General features: G+C 50.2%; 1 protein-coding gene across 2 annotated transcripts in view; it reads left to right on the top strand.

The window, feature by feature from the left end:
• The first annotated feature begins 1,618 nt into the window (after positions 1 to 1,618).
• ZBP1 (Z-DNA binding protein 1) overlaps positions 1,619 to 24,769 on the top strand; it is a 208,640-nt gene continuing 185,489 nt past the window's right edge. The window contains exon 1 of one of the 2 annotated variants that reach the window (XM_085619293.1): positions 1,619 to 1,731. In XM_085619293.1, the coding sequence (XP_085475419.1) occupies positions 1,620 to 1,731 (112 nt within the window). In that variant the 5' untranslated portion in view covers position 1,619. The remainder of the gene's footprint in view (positions 1,732 to 24,769) is intronic. The other variant, XM_085619294.1, reaches the window with a different exon arrangement.

The raw sequence follows: 24,769 nt of genomic DNA, 5'->3' as shown, positions 1-24,769 counted from the left end.
AATGTTCTCTTTGGTAATGAAAACATAAGTGCATATTTAACTTACATTGCTTCTATTGGATCTCATCCAAAGATTACCTCATATTCTACACTCATTGTGTGCAGCTCGGGAAGAAATGTAGAATTAATGATTCTAGTAGTATTTTTTTTCTCTTTTCTGCTTGCAGTATTGAATCTGAGTCTTTGTAATTCCGGGTGGTACACCTGGGGGCTAATCCTCACAGAGTCTGTTTGCATGTTCCAACTTGAGAAATTTCAACAGGCATCCTAGCTTAATTCATTAATATATTAGACTTTCTAAAAAACCCACATGATATTCTCATATTGATCCTTCACAAGTGTCCCGCAACCTTTGCTCTTCCTTTTAAGACTCCCATGGTCAGGATGAACGCAGCTATTTGATCCATTATGTTGACAATTAATTTTCTGTCTCAGGGACGGGATCTGTTAACCTCCACAAGGGCAGTTCCTACTAGAATTAAGTGACCATTGACCGTACTAATTTTGGTCTCAAATAAGATTCTTCCTTTGTTATTTCCTGCTAAAACATCTGTGATCTTCACAGTTGAGGGACTGCCCATGGGCTTCATGGCTCCGTCAATTCATTTCTCTACTCCAGACCACAGCTGTGTATTAGTTGGGCTGATTGCAAATAGCCTGGTTTTCTTTGCCGTGCATATTAATTTGTCTTGTCCTTTGTCATTATGATCCACTGTTTTATAGCGGGTATATGCCTGCTTTGCCCTTGCGCGATTGATGCTTCAACAGTTGTCCCGTTTGCTTTAGGCGAGATGCCTGTCACGCTGTACTCATAAACTCCTTTTGCCATGCTGATCCACTCTGGTACCAGTCGCTGAGGTCAGATGAGCCGTACTTCTTCCTTTCTGTTTGTGTCGGGTCTGGACCGAGCTGTTAATGGTCCTGCGGATGCCGTGGCCATGGTCCCAGGCTCGTGAGTGGACCACTGTACTCAGTTATGGCTGACTTTTTCTAACCAATAAAGATGTAGCCGGTCCACTTCCCTTGCTTGCATTAGAGGCGATTAAACCTTGGTATATACCATTCTGTCGGGCACACTTGCATCCGGCAATCCCTGGGGGGCACCTGGGAAGACGGACTCCCCATTGGTCACTTGATCAATAGGGCAGTCCTTCAGCTCAGCAAAAGGGTCTAATTAATGACTGTCGCGCTGGCATTTTATAAGTTCAGGTTAGTATCTATATGTCTCCTAATTTGTACATCCGCTCATGAATGAAGCCTTTTGTTAGTTTTGTCTGAAAGCACAAGTTTTTAAAATATAAATATTAAAACATAATATCATTTATTAAAAAAATAATTAACGAGATTTCGGAAGTAAAGGTTCAGTGTGATAAGAAGTTGGTAAGAAGCTGGTACTCACGGGTTAAAGGGACTCCGCATACATTCTTTACTCATATATTTACATAACGAGTAACTGTAAATAAAAGGGTGAAACCTCTTCCCACACTAGATACTAATTTGCTCACACCTTTTCTGACGTATTGTGTGCGGCTCTGGACCGTATCATGTTTCAGGATCTCTGATACTGGGAGTCTCCATTAGTTGAAAACAATTTTAGAGTTTCAGTTTCTATTACTCCGAATGACGACTGCCTGCCCTGCATGTTCTCGCGCGCAGCGTCACTGGAGGAGACGGGCTCTGGCACAGAGAGCCGCAGGGCGCTGGAGTAACATGGCAGCCGCCGCCGACACAGGTAACATTAGCATTTCCTAGAATGTGCTTCATGATCGCCTGGCACGAAGGGGGCTCGCCATTCCCCACGAACCCAGGCAGGTACAAATTATCAATTTAAGGCGTCACATTTTTTGTTTCCATGAAAAAAATATTTTCTGCCTGATGTGTTTCAATGGGGAGCTGGAACATGGCTCGAACTTGAGTGAGTGTGCATTCATAAGCGTCTCTAGTTCAATATCCCTCTAGGCGCCTTTGCACCAATGGTCTTTTTTCACTCTGGGCATCCCTTTCATGGATATTTATTTAGAGATAGCTAGGGTAGAACTGCTAATCCAGGTCCTAATGAAACAATGAGTTTTCTAGACTCTAGGCTGTCTTAAGTCCTTCATTAGAAATCTTGTTAAGTCTGTCTTAAGTCAGGAAAGACAATCGGAAGACCGTCTCGAGCCAAGGCAAAAAGCCTGCTTAAATCAGACCCCCTTACTTGGCTTTAGGAAGTTTTGAGGTGACTTAAGACGGACCCGAATAGAGCGATTGCAGTCCCTTGTTTCAATCAACCTGACCATTTTTTGTTTTGTTTTAGGTCTGGCTGTTTTGAGGCTGCTTTAGCTTTCTAGCCAGACCAATGTTTTACAAAATATCAAACATGATATACATACATGGAGGGGCATTTGGTGAACAGGTTTCATCATTGGTTTGTTGAAATGTCATTCACACTTTGCTTCCGCCCACCACAGCATAAAGCATAGGGCACCGGGTCAGCCCACTTTATCCATTGGCTCGCATCGCTTTGAGTGATTGCGCAATGCTGGTGCACTTTGTTCATATCCACTTAAATATAGTTTTTTTCAATTCTGTGACAATATCTTTTCAAAGTGTTTTATTTACTTTTATTTTTGCGTATTATCATTAAGAAACTGTATTCACTTTGCCTGCATTTCGGGTGCCAAATTATGTGGTGATTTACTTCCTGGCCCGTTTTTAAAGTTGCTGTAAAAAAATGTTTAAGTAACTATAGCTGCCTGCAGTTTGAGTGCATGGTTGAATGATGATTTCTACTTGTAGTCTTCACCAAAAATAATTGTAAACTGCATGGCACAATTGAAAGTGTTTTTTTTTGTGTGTGTTTTTTTATACTAGTAATTCATCCGATTCAATTAATGTTTTTGTAAACGTAATTTTTTCAGCCCAAGTATGTGGTGGCCACATTTATATGGCGACAAATGCAAAAACAACAATTGATGGACAGAATGCAGAACAATGTCATACATTCACCCCAGTACAGAGATCTGGGCCTAATTCCATCGTTTTTTTGCTCACCATGCCATTCCAGTTTGAACCCAGCCATATGCAAATCAGTCTTGACCCTGTGCCTCATGGGAACAGTCCAGCCCGAACTGCCAAGCCAGGTCCTCCCTGGACTGGAAACAAGCATCCTAGGACCGGTTTCGGGCTTTCAGCCCTCGTCAGCCAGGATAGCTTGATTCCAGTGGCATGGAGAGCAAGGGACTCACGTCTGAGCATACCCTTCCCACTCAGGGTGACAAATGCAAAAACAACAATTGATGGACAGAATGCAGAACAATGTCATACATTCACCCCAGTACAGAGATCTGGGCCTAAATCCATCGTTTTTTTGCTCACCATGCCATTCCAGTTTGAACCCAGCCATATGCAAATCAGTCTTGACCCTGTGCCTCATGGGAACAGTCCAGCCCGAACTGCCAAGCCAGGTCCTCCCTGGACTGGAAACAAGCATCCTAGGACCGGTTTCGGGCTTTCAGCCCTCGTCAGCCAGGATAGCTTGATTCCAGTGGCATGGAGAGCAAGGGACTCACGTCTGGCCATACCCTTCCCACTCAGGGTGACAAATGCAAAAACAACAATTGATGGACAGAATGCAGAACAATGTCATACATTCACCCCAGTACAGAGAAGACATGGCTTGGCTGTTCGGGCTGGACTGTTCCCATGAGGCACAGGGTCAAGTCTGATTTGCATATGGCCATGTCTAAACTGGGGTGGCGTAGTGGGCAAAAGAACGATGGATTTAACCCAGATCTCTTGACTGGGGGAGAATGTCTGCATTGTCAGCATTCCGTCCATCATTTGTTTGTTGTAACGCTTTTCGCCCTAAGTGGGATGGGTATTCCCAGACGTGGGACCCGTGCTCACTACGCCACTGGAGTCAAGCTATCCTGGCTGATGACGGCTGATAGCCAGAAACCGGTCCTAGGATGCTTGATTCCGGTCCAGGGAAGACATGGCTTGGCAGTTCGGGCTGGACTGTTCCCATGAGGCACAGGTTCAAGTCTGATTTGCATATGGCCATGTCTAAACTGGGGTGGCGTAGTGGGCAAAAGAACGATGGATTTAACCCAGATCTCTTGACTGGGGGAGAATGTCTGCATTGTCAGCATTCCGTCCATCATTTGTTTGTTGTAACGCTTTTCGCTCTAAGTGGGATGGGTATTCCCAGACGTGGGACCCGTGCTCACTACGCCACTGGAGTCAAGCTATCCTGGCTGATGACGGCTGATAGCCAGAAACCGGTCCTAGGATGCTTGATTCCGGTCCAGGGAAGACATGGCTTGGCAGTTCGGGCTGGACTGTTCCCATGAGGCACAGGGTCAAGTTTGATTTGCATATGGCCATGTCTAAACTGGGGTGGCGTAGTGGGCAAAAGAACGATGGATTTAACCCAGATCTCTTGACTGGGGGAGAATGTCTGCATTGTCAGCATTCCGTCCATCATTTGTTTGTTGTAACGCTTTTCGCCCTAAGTGGGATGGGTATTCCCAGACGTGGGACCCGTGCTCACTACGCCACTGGAGTCAAGCTATCCTGGCTGATGACGGCTGATAGCCAGAAACCGGTCCTAGGATGCTTGATTCCAGTCCAGGGAAGACATGGCTTGGCAGTTCGGGCTGGACTGTTCCCATGAGGCACAGGGTCAAGTCTGATTTGCATATGGCCATGTCTAAACTGGGGTGGCGTAGTGGGCAAAAGAACGATGGATTTAACCCAGATCTCTTGACTGGGGGAGAATGTCTGCATTGTCAGCATTCCGTCCATCATTTGTTTGTTGTAACGCTTTTCGCCCTAAGTGGGATGGGTATTCCCAGACGTGGGACCCGTGCTCACTACGCCACTGGAGTCAAGCTATCCTGGCTGATGACGGCTGATAGCCAGAAACCGGTCCTAGGATGCTTGATTCCGGTCCAGGGAAGACATGGCTTGGCAGTTCGGGCTGGACTGTTCCCATGAGGCACAGGGTCAAGTCTGATTTGCATATGGCCATGTCTAAACTGGGGTGGCGTAGTGGGCAAAAGAACGATGGATTTAACCCAGATCTCTTGACTGGGGGAGAATGTCTGCATTGTCAGCATTCCGTCCATCATTTGTTTGTTGTAACGCTTTTCGCCCTAAGTGGGATGGGTATTCCCAGACGTGGGACCCGTGCTCACTACGCCACTGGAGTCAAGCTATCCTGGCTGATGACGGCTGATAGCCAGAAACCGGTCCTAGGATGCTTGATTCCGGTCCAGGGAAGACATGGCTTGGCAGTTCGGGCTGGACTGTTCCCATGAGGCACAGGGTCAAGTCTGATTTGCATATGGCCATGTCTAAACTGGGGTGGCGTAGTGGGCAAAAGAATGATGGATTTAACCCAGATCTCTTGACTGGGGGAGAATGTCTGCATTGTCAGCATTCCGTCCATCATTTGTTTGTTGTAACGCTTTTCGCCCTAAGTGGGATGGGTATTCCCAGACGTGGGACCCGTGCTCACTACGCCACTGGAGTCAAGCTATCCTGGCTGATGACGGCTGATAGCCAGAAACCGGTCCTAGGATGCTTGATTCCGGTCCAGGGAAGACATGGCTTGGCAGTTCGGGCTGGACTGTTCCCATGAGGCACAGGGTCAAGTCTGATTTGCATATGGCCATGTCTAAACTGGGGTGGCGTAGTGGGCAAAAGAACGATGGATTTAACCCAGATCTCTTGACTGGGGGAGAATGTCTGCATTGTCAGCATTCCGTCCATCATTTGTTTGTTGTAACACATTTATATGGCAGCATGTGTTATTTTTTTTAAACATTTTTTGGGCACATCCTGGAAATCATTTTTAAATATTTTACCATTGCACCTACATGCCAATGCCAGACGCCTTGGCTTTGCCAAGGCTTGTTTTTCAATAGGTTTACATTCAACTTTGCTTGCTCTCGTTTTAGTGGATAGTTGGTTGTGCATTTGATTAAATCTCACTTTAGGAACATGATTACTGTAGCCTTTGGCTGTTTCAAAAATATCTAATGGGTTGCCAGCTGAGCAGAGAGTGATAACGGATTGCTACCCTTACCTCCTCATCACATTTTCGTTTCTTTTATCTGGTTGCAGCCAGAAACGATGCACACAATATTGTTGAAACCTACATTCAGCAGGTTACGCAGAGAACTTTGCAGAAGGTACTCAACCACTCAAGCGATCTCATTGAGACTTTAACCGGTCGCACTTTCGATGGCACGTCATCTCACCATTGTAATAATTGCCTGTTTCTCAGTCACTTTTTTGACAATACACAGATAACTCAATGCTTGGGTATATTGAATAGGCTTATCTCCTATAAATAAAATATATAAGAGTCGATAGCTGATGCTGCCTATAAGGAAAGGTGTCTAGATGAGGCCTTAGTCGCTTGGGCAATCACAGAATGCTCTCCAATAGCTCTAATGTTTGTGGAAAGCATCTATAAGCGGGCCCTCAACATGCAGAGGTCTTCAAACTGGGGAGCTAGTGGCCCTAATTGATCCCAGGGTGGGGACCAGGCACTGTCCAAGACCATCATCATGCTGATATCTGTGATTTGTTGTTATAGAAAGAAAACAGAGGGCCACATTACTAACTTTGTCATTTATATGCAGGCTGGGAATATGGTGTCAAAGGGGGCGGGCTACTGAATGAAACTTTTACACTTAAGTAAGACCTGACTGACCAGAATAGTATGTTGGCAATCATGTATTTGATTGCATTTTTTAAACAGATAACTGCAATGTTTAAATATGTTTATACATATGTAAAGATTGCCAATTGTATAGAATAATTAGAAAAAATCAAATTTCATTTGGGAAGGGGCGGCAATGATTTCTTTTTTACACCACAAGGGGTGCAGCAGTAAAAGGTTTGAAGACCTCAGCCCTACAGAGATGCTGTCCGTTTGCCTCTCGTCTCCTTAACTAACTCGCAAATGTCCCCTTGACATCAGGGTTCCTTCTTGGCTTCCTCACTCTAGCTTGAGATGGATATCTGCTTGGAGACCCCGCACACAATCACTTCATTGGGTGGATGAAGTGGAACTGGCCTATGGAAGTTCTACATGAAACAATACCCTCAACAAGCATTCATCAGTGAAAGCGGCAACACTTTTCCGTAAGCCAACACCTACGCCCACTCCTCTAGCTGGACACAGGATATTGGGAGGGGCTGAGTGGAGATGGCTGTATTTTGATACCTCCAGTGATCACGCAGGTGCTGTGGATAAGATAAAAGTCGTTTGTGATGCAGCATGCTAAATCCCTTCATATGATGAGAAGTGAGAAGATGATTTGGGATTATTTTCCTATAGCCTCCGATTTATTTGAAAGTTTTATACAGCACTAGCTAGACCAGGGGTATCAGAGTGTTTTAAAAGACAGAGTATAGAGAAGGATTGAAGGTTGACCCATTATAATCAGTAGTAGCAAAAACAGTGTAACATAACAAATGTATCACAAAGAGTAACAAATAATCCAACATTGTCCATCTGAGTCATTAGTGATAGATTAAATGCAGAATTGGGTTAGGCTACCGTATCGAGTGATCCTGTTGGTGTAACAAGCTCAGGGGGGCGACTTGCAGTATTTGTTCAGCAGTAGACTTTTGAGATTCCTTTTGAAACAAGTATATGAAGGATTAGGGGTGTGGCTACGTGCTAGACGGCGATGGCTGCGTAGTTGCTTGGCTCCCACAGCTTCACCCAAACTTTCGCCTATCCTGCATACATAATCCGCTCCTCCGTGCTGAGACACCCGCAACAAGACTCCCCTGGGTGCGGCGGTGAGAGTGATAACGGATTGCTACCTTTATCTCCTCCTCACATTTTGGTTTCTTTTATCTGGTTGCAGCCAGAAACGATGCACACAATATTGTTGAAACCTACATTCAGCAGGTTACACAGAGATCTTTGCAGAAGGTACTCAACCACTCAAGCCATCTCATTGAGACTTTAACCGGTCACACTTTCGATGGCACGTCATCTCACCAATGTAATAATTGCCTGTTTCTCAGTCACTTTTTTGACAATACACAGATAACTCAATGCTTGGGTATATTGAATAGGCTTAGCTCCTATAAATAAAATATATAACAGAGTCGATACCTGATGCGGCCTATAAGGAAAGGTGTCTAGATGAGGCCTTAGTCGCTGGGGTCTCCAAGCAGATATCCATCTCAAGCTAGAGTGAGGAAGTCAAGAAGGAACCCTGATGTCAAGGGGACATTTGCGAGTTAGTTAAGGAGACGAGAGGCAAACGGACAGCATCTCTGTAGGGCTGAGGTCTTCAAACCTTTTACTGCTGCACCCCTTGTGGTGTAAAAAATAAATCATTGCCGCCCCTTCCCAAATGAAATTAGATTTTTGCAAATTATTCTATACAATTGTCAATCTTTACATATGTATAAACATGTTTAAACATTGCAGTTATCTGTTTAAAAAATGCAATCAAATACATGATTGCCATTAGGAGGAGCCTAGCGCGCACCCAAGATGGCCGCGTAGGTGCGAGGCTCCCGAGGACCTCCGCGACCTCCTGCATAAATCCTGACCGAATCCTGTCCTAGGTGAGGGGACTGTGTTTCTGAACCCGAGCTGAGGTGACGCCCGTTTTCCGTTTTTAATTCGGACCTCGGACACCGGCGGGAGCACCGATTAAGGTTTGCGGCCTTCTCCACGCCGGCTCCCCGTACTGGAGTTGTGGGGCGATCCGGCGACAAAGTGAATAACAGCGGCGGGCAAGGCTGGGCGGCTCGCGCACCCCGCACTTTCACTTTCGCTTTTGCGCCCTCCTTGCTGCCAGGCGAGGTTGGGTTGCGAAGCGGTGTGCGGTGGTGTGGCCTCGTTGGGGTGCCCTGCCGGCCCGCCGGCTGCGGTCCGTCCTGCGGAGCGGTTGTCGCCCCCCCCCCCCGGAGCCCTTGAACGGGATTGTCTACCCCCTTTTTGAGGAGATTGGCTCGATTTGGGACCGCGACCATGGCCACAAAACAAGATGGCGACCGGGCTAAGGTGAAGTCGACCCGTCGTGGCGCGGCCCATCAATCCAACAATATGGACCGCTACACCCTCCAGAAGGGATCTCCAGAGGTGCTGCGTAGATCCCCTACGGGCCCGAATGACGCTCCTGCTCTGCCCACGGACCTGACCCTCCGGGATGTCATGGGCGCCATCGCCGAGATGAAGGCCTCGGTGGACCAGCGCTTTGACACTCTGGCGCAGAAGATCGACTCGGTCCTCGTGGACGTGGGCCTCGTGAGAGCCGATCTTTCAAAAACAAATGACCGGGTCGATTCTTTGGCCCACTCTACTTCGGGCCTCCAACAGGAGGTGCGCAGGCTTGGCCAGGCGAGCGCCCTGATGCATCGTCGACTGGAGGATTCCGAGGGTCGGGCCCGGAGGAATAATGTCCGCATTATCGGGGTGCCGGAGGGACGCGAGGCAGAGGCAGCGGATCTGTTCGTGGAGGAATTGGTCCTCACCCATCTCCAGCCTCGGGGGCTGAGTAAATTTTTTGCAGTGGAACGTGCCCACAGGGTCCCCGGGGGTAGGCCTAAGGTCGGAGCCCCTCCGAGGCCTCTCATCGCCCGGATTTTCAATTTTCGGGACAGGGACGCTATCCTGCAGACCTCCAGGCTACAAGGGCCGGTCAGACTTGACAATATGGATATCAATTTCTATCCTGACTTTACTCCGGCGGTCCAAAAGCAGCGCCTGAGTTTTCTCGGTGTCAAACGTCGCCTACGGGACCTGAATATCAAATATGCGATGCTTTTTCCGGCTAAGCTGAGGGTGGAGGTGGATGGCCGCACGCACTTTTTTGATCGTCCCGAGGCGGCCGGGGACTGGCTGGACACTCTGCCCGGAGATCGGGGCCGGGGAGGTGGGGGGGGAGCGGTTGGTGGGGAGGGCCCGCCGGATCAGGACTGAGGGACTAATGGTAGGCCTTGCTCTGGACTGTGTTATTGTCACCATTGACTGTTAGGGTAAGTTCCCCTCCTGCGGAGGTCGTGGGGGGTCTCTTGGGGGATCTCCCTCCTCCTCTGGGGGACTAGTTAGTTTTCTTTCCATGGGGCGACAGGCACACTGCACTTTGGGGGGGCTATTTGGGCTCATGCAGGGGTGCAGGGTGGGGGGAGTTCTGTTGGGATGGGTGGGTTGGGGTGGGGTGTGGTTCGTTTCTACCGCAAGGCAAACCCTTTATTGTATTGGATTTTTTGAGATGCTCTCGGGGGGACAAATGATGGCTTCTGTATGTGATGGGGGGTAGGGACCTGACTTTGTTGTCCTGGAATGTTAACGGACTGGGTGATAGGATTAAGCGGGGTGTGGTCCTGCAATATCTGAAACGGATTTCGCCTGATGTGGTCTTTTTGCAGGAGACACACCTCATTGGTAACTCCTATTGTGCCATGAATAGACGTGGTTATCGTTTGGTGGCCCACTCGGGCTTCACTTCGGGCTCGCGAGGGGTGGGCATTATGGTCAAGACCTCGCTCCCGCTAGAAATAGACGAGGTGCGCCATGATGAGAGGGGACGCTACACTGTCTTGGTGGGGAGAATGGAGGGCAAGGTAGTCGTCTTTGTCTCAGTGTACGTCCCACCGGGGTTACAGTCCACCACCTTTGCGGACCTGGGACGCCTCCTGCTTGACCTTCCGGGGGGGCTTCTGGTGGTTGGGGGGGACTTCAACGCGGTGGCTTTAGGGACTCTGGATCGCTATCCCCCTAGGGACCTCCCCCGGGCACAAGCGTGGCTGTCGGGCCTTTTGGACACGCTGGGATTGGTGGACTGCTGGCGTCTAAAGCATCCCACTCAGCTGCAGTACACCTTCCATTCGGGGGTCCATGGTAGCCTTTCGCGGCTTGATTATGTCCTTGTCCCAGCGGCCTATGCCGGGAGAGTGGGGGAGGTGCGCCACCTGGCGCGGGGTATTTCAGATCATTCCCCACTCCTGTTGCACTTTGATGTCTTCCCGAGGGGGGAGGGCAGGGTAGCTCCAATCAATGCCTGGTATCTGCGCGACCCCACTATTCGTGCTGACTTGATTAAATCCTTGCAACGGTACTTTGAGGAGAATGTGGGGTCTGTCCCTGTGGGAGGCTTTCAAGACTGTGCTTAGAGGGGAGGCCCTCTCCCTTATTTCCCATGCCCGGAGGCGCGCACAGGAGGAGGTGACCCGAGTGGAGGCCGAAATCACTGAACTGGAGGGTGGTCTGGGGAGTGGGGTGACTGACGCTGCGCTGCACGTTCTACACCTTAAGCAGGCGGCCTATAGGTCCCTCGTCACAGAGGCGGCCAGGGGCCTCAGCAGAGAGCAACAGGGGCGATTGTATGATGTGGGTGATAAGGCTGGTAAGTTGATTGCGTGGTTGGATAAGAAGGAGAGAGCTAGTCGTGTGGTCCCGCTGATTGAAAGAATGGATGGTGTACGTGTCACTGAGCCGGAAGGCATTGTCTCCTGCTTCGCGGATTATTTCCGCGAGGTATATTCCCCGGTTTCTCCCTGCCCGGAGGAGGACTCCCATGCCCTGCTGCGTGACATCGCGCTGCCCTCCCTCTCAATGGAGGACAGGGAATTGATGGATGCCGCCCCCACCTCGGACGAAATTGCCCTTGCCATCCGCTCGGTCGCTTCTGGCAAGGCCATGGGCCCGAACGGCATTCCTATCGAGCTGTATAAATTGCGACCGGATGTACTGGCACCCCACCTCCGCGCTATGTTCCTTGCGGCTCACTCGCGGGGCTCCCTCCCGCCGGACCAGCGTCTGGCTACCATCGTGGTTATCCACAAGGAGGGCAGACCGCGGGACCGGGTTACATCCTACCGGCCTATCTCGCTCTTAAACGCGGAGCCTAAAATCCTCGCCAAGGTGCTCGCTAACCGGCTGGTCGGCGTGGTGGGCGACTTGGTCCACCAAGACCAGTCCGGCTTCATTCCCCATCGCAATACGGCCCTTAATCTGCGGCGCTTGCACGGGGTGCTCGCGCGTGTTCCGTTCGTGCGGGAGCCGGCCATCTTGGCGTCCCTGGACGCCACCATGGCGTTCGACACGCTCGAGTGGCCCTACATCTGGGCGATGTTGGCGAAATTCGGATTTGGCCCGGGATTCATCAGTTGGGTCAAATTGTTGTACTCGGACCCATTGGCACAGGTGGTGGTGAATGGTCGAGTCTCGGCCCCATTCGTGCTGGGACGGGGCACGCGACAGGGTTGTCCCCTGTCGCCGCTCCTTTTTGCATTGGCCCTGGAACCCCTGGCGGAGTGGCTGCGGTGGCACCCTTCTATCCGAGGTCTCCGTTGGACCCCCGAGTATGAGGACCGCGTGTCCCTCTACGCTGACGATATCCTTTTGTACCTAGCCTCCCCGCGCAAATCACTGATTGTCCTGGTCGATGTTCTGCGCTCCTTTGGCCGTAATTCTGGCCTTGTCATCAACTGGGCTAAATCCTGTGTCTATGTGCTTTCCGGGGAGGCTCCTGTCCTCCCTCGGGGCTGTCCGATCCAGATTGCCTCGCAGGGATTTCGATACCTGGGGGTCTATATCACGCTGGACCCGGTGGCCCGCTACGAGCGAAACTTGCTTCCCCCCCTCCAGCGCTTGAAGGAGGACGTCGCGCGCTGGCGGCGCTTGCCGCTTTCGCCGCTCGGCCGGGCGGCATTGTTCAAGATGATGTCATTGTCGCGCTTTTTGTACGCTCTCCAGAACACTATGGACTTGGTCCCGGCGCGCTACTTCCGTGAGGTGGAAAGCTTACAGCGCCGTCTGTTTTGGGACGGGAGGCCGCGTATAGCCCTGGCAAAATTGACGCTTCCGTGGTATGACGGAGGGATTGCCCTCCCGGATATTAAGCGGTATTACTGGGCCTCCCAGTTAGCTGCAATTAATCACGGCCTCTATGGGCCCGCCCTAAACCCGGCATTTGAAATGGACAAAATGCTCCTGCCCGGTGGCGACTACAATCGAGCGCTCTACACTAGCGTGCCCGATTCCCGCTTGACGGGACCCACGCGTGTCATGGTGCGAGTATGGCACGCGGCTAATGTAGCTATGGGATGGAAGGACCGTTTGACCCGGGCGTCACCGTTGTATGCGTCGGAGAGGCTTGGCTCTTTGTGGACCTCGAAGGGCTTCGAGAGGTGGGACATGATAGGCATCAGTACAGTGGGAGATCTCTGGACGAGGGGAGGATTCAAGACATTCGAGACGCTGCAGGCGGAGTTTCAGCTGCAGGGCAGTGAATACTTTCGCTACCTGCAGGTCCGTCACGCACTGGGTTCCGTCTTCCCAGAGGTGGCCTCCATCCCGGAGTCCTCCCCCCTGGAGGATAGAGTGCTAGATGGTCACGTTCCGGACAGCACGATCTCCCTCATTTATAAGAAATTGATTAATGACCGCTCGGGCTTACTGACTGGCCTCCGCGAGGCTTGGGTTGCCGATGGGCTGGAGTTGGACGACGAGGACTGGATTTCCGCGGTGGCCTCTCCGAAGGAGGTGGCCATCCCGGCTCGCCTTCGCTTCGTCCAGCTTAAGATACTCCACCGGGTGTATATGACGGGGCCAAGGCTTCAACGTATGGGCTATTCTGAGGATGGATTGTGTAAGCGTGGGTGTGGTGCTTTGGCGACTTTTTTACACATTCTGTGGGAATGTCCGAGGGTGGAGCGATTCTGGCGTGGTGTGCATGAGGTCCTGCGAGCGGTTACACAGGTCGCGCTGTTGCCTGAAGCGAGGAGATGCCTGCTGAATGTGTGGGAACCGACTGATTACTCGGTTCCGCAGACGCGATGGGTGACTCTGGGATATATGATAGCTAAACGTGACATTGCTCAGCTGTGGGGATCTCAGAGACCCCCGGCGGTGTCGGCTTGGAAAGAACATATGGATTGGTGCATGTTCCGAGAAAAGGTGGTATACGTGGCGCGGGGTAAGCCTGGGGCATGGGTGAAGATATGGGGCCCCTGGAACGCTTACCGCGGGGGTATTTGCGAGCCGCCGTTGTTGCCTCCCGCTTCACCAGCTCCATCCCCATAGTTGACCCCCTCCCTCAGCCCTGGGCACATTGTTCTCCCAGTCCTGGATCAGTTTCCCTCCCCCCCTCTGGATTTCTTTAGATGGTTGGGGTTCCCCACTTGAGGGGCACATGTCGTAATTTTTGATCGTGGGTTGCCTTGCGGGTGTGGTTTTATGTTGTTGTGTTGTAGAAAACGAAACCGTATTGTGGGTTCAGAGTTATGTGGCCCACGTTGTTGATACCTCCTCCTTTATCGTCTATGCAAAGCCAAGTGCCTTATCGTATGTATGTCATGTGCTTTTGTCACTTTAACGGCCGGCCGGAAGGTTGTAGGCCCATACTTGTATATATTTGAGATTGCAATAAACGGTTTCAAAAAAAAAAAAAAAAAAAAAAAAAAATACATGATTGCCAACATACTATTCTGGTCAGTCAGGTCTTACTTAAGTGTAAAAGTTTCATTCAGTGGCCCGCCCCCTTTGACACCTCGCCTGAAGTGTTGCTTGCGGTCCCAACGCGGCCCGTCACTGGAGAGGCCTGAGCACTGCTCGTGGGCACGGGACTGTGGTGGCGGCCGTGCTGATGAGGACCATCGGAGCATGCGCGCGGCTGTGTGCTTAGCCGCCGGAAGATCTCCTCTGACCACCGGTGGGCGCTAGGTGCTGCGGGAGCACTTCCTCCGACTCCTGCCCTCCTCTTTCGCCCGCACCTGAATCAGACTCACGCAGGCCGGCTCCCTGATTGTGCCGAGCACATCCGCCATAGCTTCCGGGCCCGCCAGTGCTGGGACTCGCACTGAGTGGCGCTGAAACCGTGACTGTGCCCGCAGGCGGTGCTACCCACCGTAAAGCAGCCCACAAGCTCTGGGGCTCACTCCGTCTCCTGCCATCCTTTTTGCCCGCATCTGCTGTAAACTTGAGTCGGCCGGCTCCCTGGCTGTGCCGGGCGCGGCCGCCATTGCTTCCTTGCCCGCTGTTGTTGGGGTGCGCGTTGAGTGGCGCTGGAACAGTGGCTATACCCGCGCGTGGCGCTGACCGCCAAAGAGCAGCACACAAGATTTGGAGCCCTGGTGACATCTGCGTTTAGCGGGCTCAGGAGGCACCGGCCACTTAGACCACCATTGAAGGAGGGAATATCTCTGGCATATATGACACACTTCCACAACATTGAATGGCCTCTATTGCTCCGGATGCGCCTCCCAGAAGTGATCTACGCTGACCGCCTTTAGTGACTTGGGCAACTATGATATTGTCAGCAAGGAGTGCGCTGCGCACTGGGCGCAGTCGGTGGTTGGCGCAATGTTTAATCTCAAAAGCTCCAAGGTATCGTCACAGAACAAACTAGACCGTTTCACATATCAGAAAGCGAGCTCCCCTGACGCAGCGACCAAAGATAAATCGAGCACTGAGGCAGGGGGTCCACCGCCTGAGCACACCCTGAAAGACGTCATGGACGCCATCGCGGGAGTGCGCACCTCTATGGAACAACGCACCGACGCCATTACGGTGGAGATTACTCTTATCAGGGCGGACTTATCCAAGATGAGCGATAAGGTAAAGGAGCTCGAGGTCACTTCATCCAGTCTAGTCGACGACGTGTCACAGTTACAAACCGAACTCCGTGATCTCCGAGCCTTCAAGAAGCAAGCAGAGGATAAGCTGGATGATTATGAAGGGTGCGCCAGAAGAAACAACGTGCGCATAGTTGTGGTACCTGAAAAAGCGGAAGGGCAAGCAGTGGACCTGTTCGTCGAGGACCTCATCACTAAGCACCTCTGCCCCAAAGGCCTGTTGCGTCTATTTGTAGTCGAGAGGGCCCACAGAGTTCCGGGTGGTCGGCCTAAACCGGGGGCGCCTCCACGTCCCATCCTGGCTTGCCTGCTGAATTTCAGGGACCGTGATGTAATCTTGCAGAGAGCTAGAGTATCCCGCCGCTTAAATACGATAATGCCACAATCTCCTTTTTTCCTGATTTCACCCAGAATGTGCAGAAACTCCGACGTTCCTTCCTGGCAGTCAAGAAACAGCTCCGGGACAAGGGACTAAAGTACTCGATGCTCTTCCCGGCTCGTCTGCGGGTTGAATCCGATGGGAAGGCATGGTTCTTCGAACGCCCTGAGGACGTGATGGACTGGCTGGAGGGCTGGCGGGATGCGAGAGGCCATAATGCCCATTGATTTATCATAGCTGGTAGATCGGGGAGGGACTGTAATCGTTGACCTGGTAAGACACTTTTCTACCATTGCACTGATCAGAAAAGGGAGCCACTGATGGGGCACTGAGGACTGGTGCTCCCCCCTCGCGTATCCTGGTCGGAGAATGCTCACACTGAAGGCCAACGAGACTCTGGGGTGGCTTAGCTGGGGACATCATTTAGACTACTTGGGGTTTGGGCCGGCTGTGGGGGCGGTTACTCCCCATTGTTACCTTCTTTTATGGTTAGCAGGTTGGGTGACAGGCACTCTGCACAGTTCTAATGTCCGGGCAGTTCCAAGCTCAGACCACAGGGTAGCAAGGAGGGGGGTTTTGGGGTTGGGAGGGTGGGAAACGTTCGCTGTAATTTTTGTGTGCAGTTTAATTGGTTGATATTCAAGCAGTTCAAGTGGTTGAATTTTGAGACGAGACGGCTGGATATTTTGCACATGATACACACAAATGGTAATACCACATATGTCCGCGCAGTTAAAGCTCCTTAGCTGGAACGTCAATGGACTGGGAGATAGGCTAAAGCAAACATTGGTCCTCCAATATCTTAGGCGTCACTCCCCTAACGTAGTGCTTCTCCAAGAGACTCACTTAAAGGGTATCACCTGTAGGGCCCTCAACCGATGGGGCTATAAGATGATAGCTCATGCTGCCTTTACCACTAGCTCGCGAGGGGTGGGTATCCTCCTGAAAAACTTGTGGCCCTTTGTTCCGCAACATACACATACCGATGACGGGGGTAGATATGTGGCAGTCTCGGGGAGATGGGAGGGACGCACCCTTAATCTAATCTCAACATATGTTCCCCCCAGTCGCCAGCACTCGACATTTACTGACCTAGGCACACTTTTCTTGGGGCTCCCTGAGGGTCTCCTTCTGGTGGGCGGAGACTTCAATGCAGTAGTTTCGGTATCCATGGATCGATACCCTCCAAGAGACCTGACTATGTTGAACCGTTGGTTACTCAATTTTCTTGACTCCTTGGGGCTTACTGACACGTGGAGGCCAAACATCTAGCGAGGGGCATCTCAGATCATTCCCCCTGTGGGTGCAGATGGGGATGGGGGAGACACAGACGGATAGAATCGCGCCCATTAACCCGTGGTATCTGCGTAATCCGCAGGTTAAAAAAGCACTCCTAAAATCTATCCGGTTATATTTCCAGGAGAACCAGGGCTTGTCGATTCTCCGCAGACCCTTTGGGAGGCTTTTAAAACGGTTGTTCGGGGTAGTGCCATATCTCTCATAGCCGGAACCAAGAAAGAGAAACACAAAGAGTTGGAAAAAATTGAATCTGACATCCTAGGTCTTGAGAGGCTCTCAGCGGAGGATCCGTCACCTGACACTCTGCACCTCCTACACCTCAAGAGGGAAGAATACAAACACATTGCAACTGATAAAGCCAGGGAATGGGGCGCGGAAAAAGATGGTAGAATCTACGAATGGGGGGATGGGGCTGGCAAATTGATCGCCTGGCTTGACAAGAAAGAGAGAGCCTCTAGACTGGTTCCAGAATTAACATTGAGGACGGTACCACAATCAGTGACCCCGTGGCCATAACGGAATCGTTCGCAGAACACTACAGTACAATATACAAGTCCACATCGCCCTACAATATACAAGTCCACATCGCCCCTTGGGGAGAAGGACGCTGGAGCCCTTCTGCGAGATATCAGGCTGCCTACGCTTTCCCCGGATGACAAGTCGTATCTAGATAGTTCCCCAACGACTGAAGAGATAGCGCAGGCCATTAGGAATCTTAAATCAGGGAAGGCCATGGGTCCCAATGGACTCCCCATCGAATTATATAAGCTCTGTCCAGACCTGCTCTCCCCACACCTGAAGGCCATGTATGAAGAATGTAGAGAGGGGGGCGCACTCCCGCCGGACCAGCGTCTGGCCTCTCTGGTACTTATTCATAAAGAGGGCAAACCGAGGAACCTGTGCTCCGCGTACAGACCCTCTCCCTTCTCAACGCGGAACCCAAAACACTCGCTAAGTTATTGGCAACCAGACTAGTCAAGGTCATAAATAGCTTGATACATGCCGATCAATCGGGTTTCATGCCTCAGCGAAGTACGGCCCTTAATCTGCAGCGCATGCATAGTGTTCTGGGCAGGGCTACCACGATCCAGGAAGATGCCATTATACTGTCTCTAGATGCATCGATGGTCTTTGATACCATAGAATGGCCCTATCTCCTTGCGGTGCTTGAGAAACTGGGCTTCGGGCCTACATTTATGTCCTGGGTCAGGTTACTATATGCAACACCACAGGCACAGGTAATAGTGAACAACAAACGATCTGGGGCCTTCGAGTTGACCCGTCAAGGGTGTCCGCTGTCATCATTGTTATTTGCTCTGTCCCTCGAGCCTCTGGCAGCCTGGATCCGACAGGACCCTGTTATCCGTGGGCTGAAATGGACCGCGGAATGGGAGGATCGCATCTCGCTATACGCGGACGATATACTACTCTTTTTAGCCTCCCCCCGTAGGTCACTCAGGAGTGTCCTAGACATTTTTGCGGTATTTGGGCGACACTCTGGTTTCTCGATTAATTGGGATAAATCAATAATGTATGTGCTTCAGGGACCCCCCCGATTATTTGATGATTGCCCCATACAGACCACAGAAGGTGGATTTAGCTATCTGGGTATCTTTGTTACCCCCGACCCTAAACTGCACTATGCTAGAAACCTGCGCCCACCTTTACAAAGACTGCGGCGAGACGTTGCCACCTGGGGTGCACTGCCCCTCTCTCTCCTTGGACGGGCAGCTTTATCTAAAATGATGTCTTGACCCCGTTTTCTGTACGCTATTTTAAGGAAATAGAGAGCTTATAGCGTGAGCTGATCTGGAGTGGGAGACCTCGTATAGCGCACAAAAAACTAGTCCTCAACTGGTACGATGGTGGCATAAGCCTTCCGGATATCAGGAAATATTATTGGGCTGCCCACCTTGCAGCCATAAATCAAGCGACCTACAAGATCCGGGCTATGCCATAAATAGATAGCTCCTTCCAGGTGGAAACTTTAACGTGGCCCTGTTCTCCCCCAAGACCAAATTATCCCTCACTGGCCCAACCAACCATGCGGTGAGGATTTGGCACGACGTCCAGAAAAGTTTAGGCTGGAAAGATAGGCTAACCCTTGCTACCCCTTTGTGGAACGTGGAACAACTAGGTCGGCTGAGGTCATCTAAATGCTTTGATAAGTGGGACCTCACTGGCATTTCCCGCATAAGTGATCTCTGGTCCAGAGGAGAGGTAGTGCTGTTTTCGGAGTTGCAACGCCAATATGACATGGCAGACTCGGAATTCTTCTGATATTTGCAGATCCGTCACGTTCTTTACACGGCCATACCAAAGGGCACCTCGCTCCCTGACTCCTCCCCACTAGAGGATAGGCTCCTAGACGGGTACTTGCGTGAGAAAGCAGTCTCCCTTACCTAAAAGAAACTGTTGCATAGCACCTCAGATCCCCTAGAGCGACTTAGGGAACAATGGGTAACAGACGGCCTGGAAACAGATGACGAAGAGTGGCAGGAGGCGGTGGCGTCCCCCCGGGAGGTGGGTATCTCTGCTCGGTTACGGCTGGTCCAACTCAAGATCCTTCATAGGATCTATATAATTGGTGCATATGGGGAGTGCCAGTGGGAGTGAGTGTCGTAGGGGGTGCGGACTGACAGGTACATACATACACATACTCTGGGAATGCGACCATATTCAACACTTTTGGCAAGCGATACACCGGACCTTTCGAACAGTCCTAAATAAGAACTTATTCCCTGAGGCTAAACGTTGCCTCCTCAACATATGGGAGCCCACCGACCTGACCACCTCCCAAAAAATCTGGGTGACACTGGGCCTTACAGCGGCAAAGAAGAACATTGCACAAAACTGGGGATCTGCCACAACACCGACATTGTCAAAATGGAAACAAAATATCGACTGGTGCTTGTTTAGGGAAAAGACTATATACACTGCGTGGGGATGCCCCAAAAAATGGACCTCAATTTGGGGTGCTTGGAATGCCTATAGAGGGGATATATGTGAGGCACCCATTGTGCACGCAGGTGATTCGGACCTATCTTCCTGAGTCCATTGTTATGACGCTATCCTGCACTGTAATATTGAGGTTTGCGATATGTATATTGTGGAAGATTACTGTATGGTATTTCTTTGTTGTGATGCCGTGGTCTCTTGATTTTTTCTCAATAAAAAGAATTTATAAAAAAAAAAGTATAGGAAGGATTGCAGCGAAGGTCTTTGGGAAATGAGTTCTGAATCGATGGAGCATTACCTGAGAAAGAGGGTTTCTGGGATTTTTTTTCTTCAGTTTGGGACAAATGAGAAGGAATAAATTGGAGCTTCTTAGAGCCCGTGTTCTGCCTGCTGTTCCAGGCTGGACTGACCATCCGGGCAAGGGAGATGGTGGAGCCCCAGGAGGCCAGATTGACATTTAAAGGCTGGTTTCAGCCTCCAGGAATGGTGGTGCTCGTTACCAATCACGGCGGCAAATTGAAAGAGTTGCTCTGGTTCTAGCGCACATCTACTCGTCTGTCCATTGGGGCTGAATTTATACTTTTTGCCAGGGCTGTTTTAAGTTTACAATCTGGCCCTATTGCTTTAAGTCGTTTGTTTACTAAATATCTAGGGTTTGCAGTGTGGAGGGCTTTGTGGCTGACACAAGCAGTCTTGAAAATGCATCTTGGGAAACAGTTGAGACTCTTGAGAGCAGGTGAGATGTTGTTGAATCTTTTGGTACCTGTGAGGAGCCTAGCAGCTTCATTAAGTGTTGTTCTAAGAAGCACAGAGGGACTTTTTGGGGTTCCAGTGATTACAGCATTGCCATAGTCCACTTTGGAGAGCACAAGTGTTTGCACTACACTCTTTAGGTCATCAAGTGGGATAAACAGTTTAATTTTCTTGAGATGTTTTAGGGTGTGATGCGCCTCTTTGGCTAAATTGTAGATGTGTTCTTTCATTGACATATTTTTTTCTAAGTTAATTCCCAGGGACTTCACGGAGTAGGAGAGTGTATGGGAAAAGTTAAGTGCGGCCATGCTCTTGAGCCATTTTTAGGTCGAGGACCGTCCAGTCTGCCGAAGGCAGAACCGGAAGTCGGAGATTTAATGTTTCTGAGAGTGGCTCTTTAGCCCGCCTCTCTTTTTGCCTCTCCTCCATTGGCTGGCTTCCTAAACGGAGGCCAGCCATTGGAGGAGAGAGCCGTCCCTCCAAATAGGCTCCGTCTTTTTCAGATTCGGGGGCGTGTTCCGTGCTGTTCTTTCCACTTTTTAGCCACGCCCTTTCTCGAACAGCAGGAACACGCCCCCGAATCCGAAAAAGTTTCGAAGCTTCCATCCGCCATTTTTAGGTCTCGGCTCGAAGACTGGCTGCTGGGCTCGCTCGCCGCGGCAGTCTCAAGGAAGGTAGAGAGCAGGCAGCAGAGGCTTGGATTTTCCGCCGTCTTCCCTTTTTAGAGCCCCAAGCTCGCATCCAGCTCGCGCTCCGGGATCATGGTTCCATTGCAGGCTGGGAGAAGCCCCTCGCGATTTTTGGGGGCCCGTGACTCTTTGGTGAAAATGCCGATTCGGCACTACAGAGGCTCACTCCTCGTGATGAGAGAGGAAGCCGTTACTCGCAGGCGGACAGAAGCCAGATATAATTATTCTGGAATCAGGTTCGCTGCTGCCTGTTTTCTTTTTCGCCACCCGATGCCTCTCTGAAAATAAAGGGGGTGGGGGGTCGTGGGGTGGTTAAGGCGGGAGGGCCGGCGGAGATGGCTTCTGCAGAGCAGTGAAGGTTCCTTTGCACTTGCGGTGTGGAGGCGCTGGACTAGCGCCAACAAACACGCGCATTCATCAGCAGCTGGGTGTGACTTTTTTTTCCCCTTCATTTTCTTTACAGTGTTCCCATGCAGTCAATTGAGAGCAGAGGAGAGGGCGCAGGCTTAATTTAGGTCTATAAAATAACTGGGGGCGGGAAACAAAATGTTCCTTTCATGACCTCTTGAATAAATATGGCAAGTTCATGAAAGACGTCGGAGAATTCAGCGGAACCCGAGTCAGGGGCGCGAGTGTCTGAGGGTGAGAGATGTGCAGGGGAGTTTATATTTGGGAGTCCGGAGAGCGACGCGCCGTCAGAATCACTTTTCACCCTGGACGTGGTGCTTTTTAGGCCCCCCTGGGGATTCTGTGAAAGAAAACTGAGCGCTTTACTGCGCTGGTGAATGAATCGGAAGCAGTGTGCTCCTGCCACTTAATGAAGGTTTACTTCAGAGTCTGCAAATGCGTACCAGATGAGCGGCTGCTGCGGGCCCGGCTCCCCGGCCGTCTGTGTGTGTGTGGGGGGGGGGAGGGGAGGTGATGCTGCATGCCTACCCCTGCAAGCACGTGCACACAGAGGTGGAGGGGTGGAGGCACAGGGTGGTGCACATCCCTGAAAAACTGGCCGAGTCTCGGTGGCGGTTTGGATACGGACCTTACATTCCTATGGCAACCCGCATTCCAGGCGGTACAGTAGGAAGCGGCATCACATGCCAGGCAGGCCCCGCCCAGCGTGCGCATGGCCCCGACACATGGTATGGTGAATATTTGTACAGCACGTGGCGTGCTGAAGAGCAGCTACCCCGAACAGGGGCATAATTTCCACTGGTGCAGCAGGAGCAGTGACACCGGGACACAGGTCAGAGTAGCTCATTGCACTCGGAATATTGCTGTGTTTCCCAGTTCACACATCAGTCAATGGCGCGTTTCCTTACTTCGACTAGGGCCCATGACAAGCTGTCAACCCACTGATCCCAAACCCACTCTCTCCACCATCAGAGCTTTGGTCTGTCATAGACAGTTGTTAATTCCAAGCTGTTTGCGATTATCTTCCAGTACACAGTGCTGAATGTGGCACCCGCTTCAGGGCTTTAAGTGTGCCGGGTCTTGCCGGTGCTAAGCACCGGCGCTTCTTCAAAGCAGTTGCAGAGACGGGTCCCTATCGGGCTCTGCATTTCTGCCCTCACCCTCAGGGTGGGAAAGAAAATCTTAACTCTGCATCAGTACCCCTGCTCAAAGACTTTGATGTAACTTCAAAGAGACTCGTTTTAGTTCTTTCACAGTATCATCATTTTAAAAACTGAAACATTTTCAATATTATATACAACACAGCCATAGTCGTTGCTTATTTATTTTATGCAACTAACAACCATTGACAAAGCTGATAGCCCTGGCTTGTTGTAGGTGTAATGTTACTTGTTGTATTATATATCTGGATTAAAAAATTCAAACATATGTAAAAAAAAAAGCTAATGCCAATAGAAATGACAATGCCATTTATTTAGGGATACAAAAATGATAAAAAAAATAATGAGCAATACCAATAGCTCTACCTATAATATTGCCGAGACCATTGCATTGTAAATGCTTGTTGGATTGGCCATTTGGGGAAAAGAGTAAAAGTTCAGTTTTAGATGATTGGCGCTAAGCCAGGTTTGTATCTTGTTTAGAGTGTTATTCAGATGGCAGATGTCACTGTGGGATGATTGTCTACAGTAAAGTTGTGTGTCATAGTTATATAAGCTGTATTTCACACCTGCTTGTTTCATGATAATTGTGAGGGGTTCCATGTAAAGGTTGAAAATGGATGGGGAATGGACAGAGCCTTGTGGAATTCCTCGTGGAGCTGATGTAGGTTGTGAGCGGCAGATGCTGATTTTTATTTGTTGCGAGCAACGTTGGAGATAGGATGTAAGCCATCTCAGGAACGTGCCATTGATGCCAGTGCAATTTTTGAGGGATTCAAGTAGAGCTTGGTGGTTGACTGTGTCAAATGCCGCTGTTAGATGATCGAGTCGGATTAAGAGGCAAGAGTTGCCTTCATTTAAAGTTCTGAGAATGTCATCTGGTATATTGAGCATAGCAGTTTCAGTGCTGCACCCTTTTCTGAATCCTGATTGAAAGGTGCCATGCAGGTTGAATTTCGATATATGACATTGATGGATCTGTCCTCAGAGGAGGTTTCTTTTGGGGTGGGAGGTTTGGTCAACATTGCTAAAGTTGTCCCACATCAGCTGTGAGAAGCTCATCCTGTCCTTTGTGTTTGCATTTTAGTATGTGCCATTTTGCTTTCTCTACTGTAACTGAAGGTCTACCTGCTATGTGTATAGTTGTTAATTGCAACCTTTATCTCTGAGGCCAATTCGGGGGCCTTCTCATGGAGCAGACTAGAATTTTTAAACCCCTCTTAAACCTATATTCAACAAATTCAGGAAAAGCTATAAAGGTACACTCTATAATTTCTTACAAAAGTGGAGGAAGATTGGGGATGAAGAGGTGGTACCTTAAAATAAAGCCATTTTACTTTTTGCTTAACAAAAGTAAACCCAATTGGGCTCTCTGTTAACACAGAATGAAGCGCAATACAAACAACTGTATTGTGCATCGTCCCAGGGTTTCCTTGATCACAATCAATTTGCATATTTTTGTGATTCATGTGGATTTGTTAAGGTTATCAAATGAAATTTCCACATTTAAGGATCCAG

The sequence above is a fragment of the Triturus cristatus genome, chromosome 7 (assembly GCF_964204655.1).
Source record: "Triturus cristatus chromosome 7, aTriCri1.1, whole genome shotgun sequence".
Lineage (NCBI taxonomy): Eukaryota > Metazoa > Chordata > Amphibia > Caudata > Salamandridae > Triturus > Triturus cristatus.
Note: the sequence above shows the minus strand (reverse complement) of the source record. Positions and strands in the feature narration are given on the sequence as shown.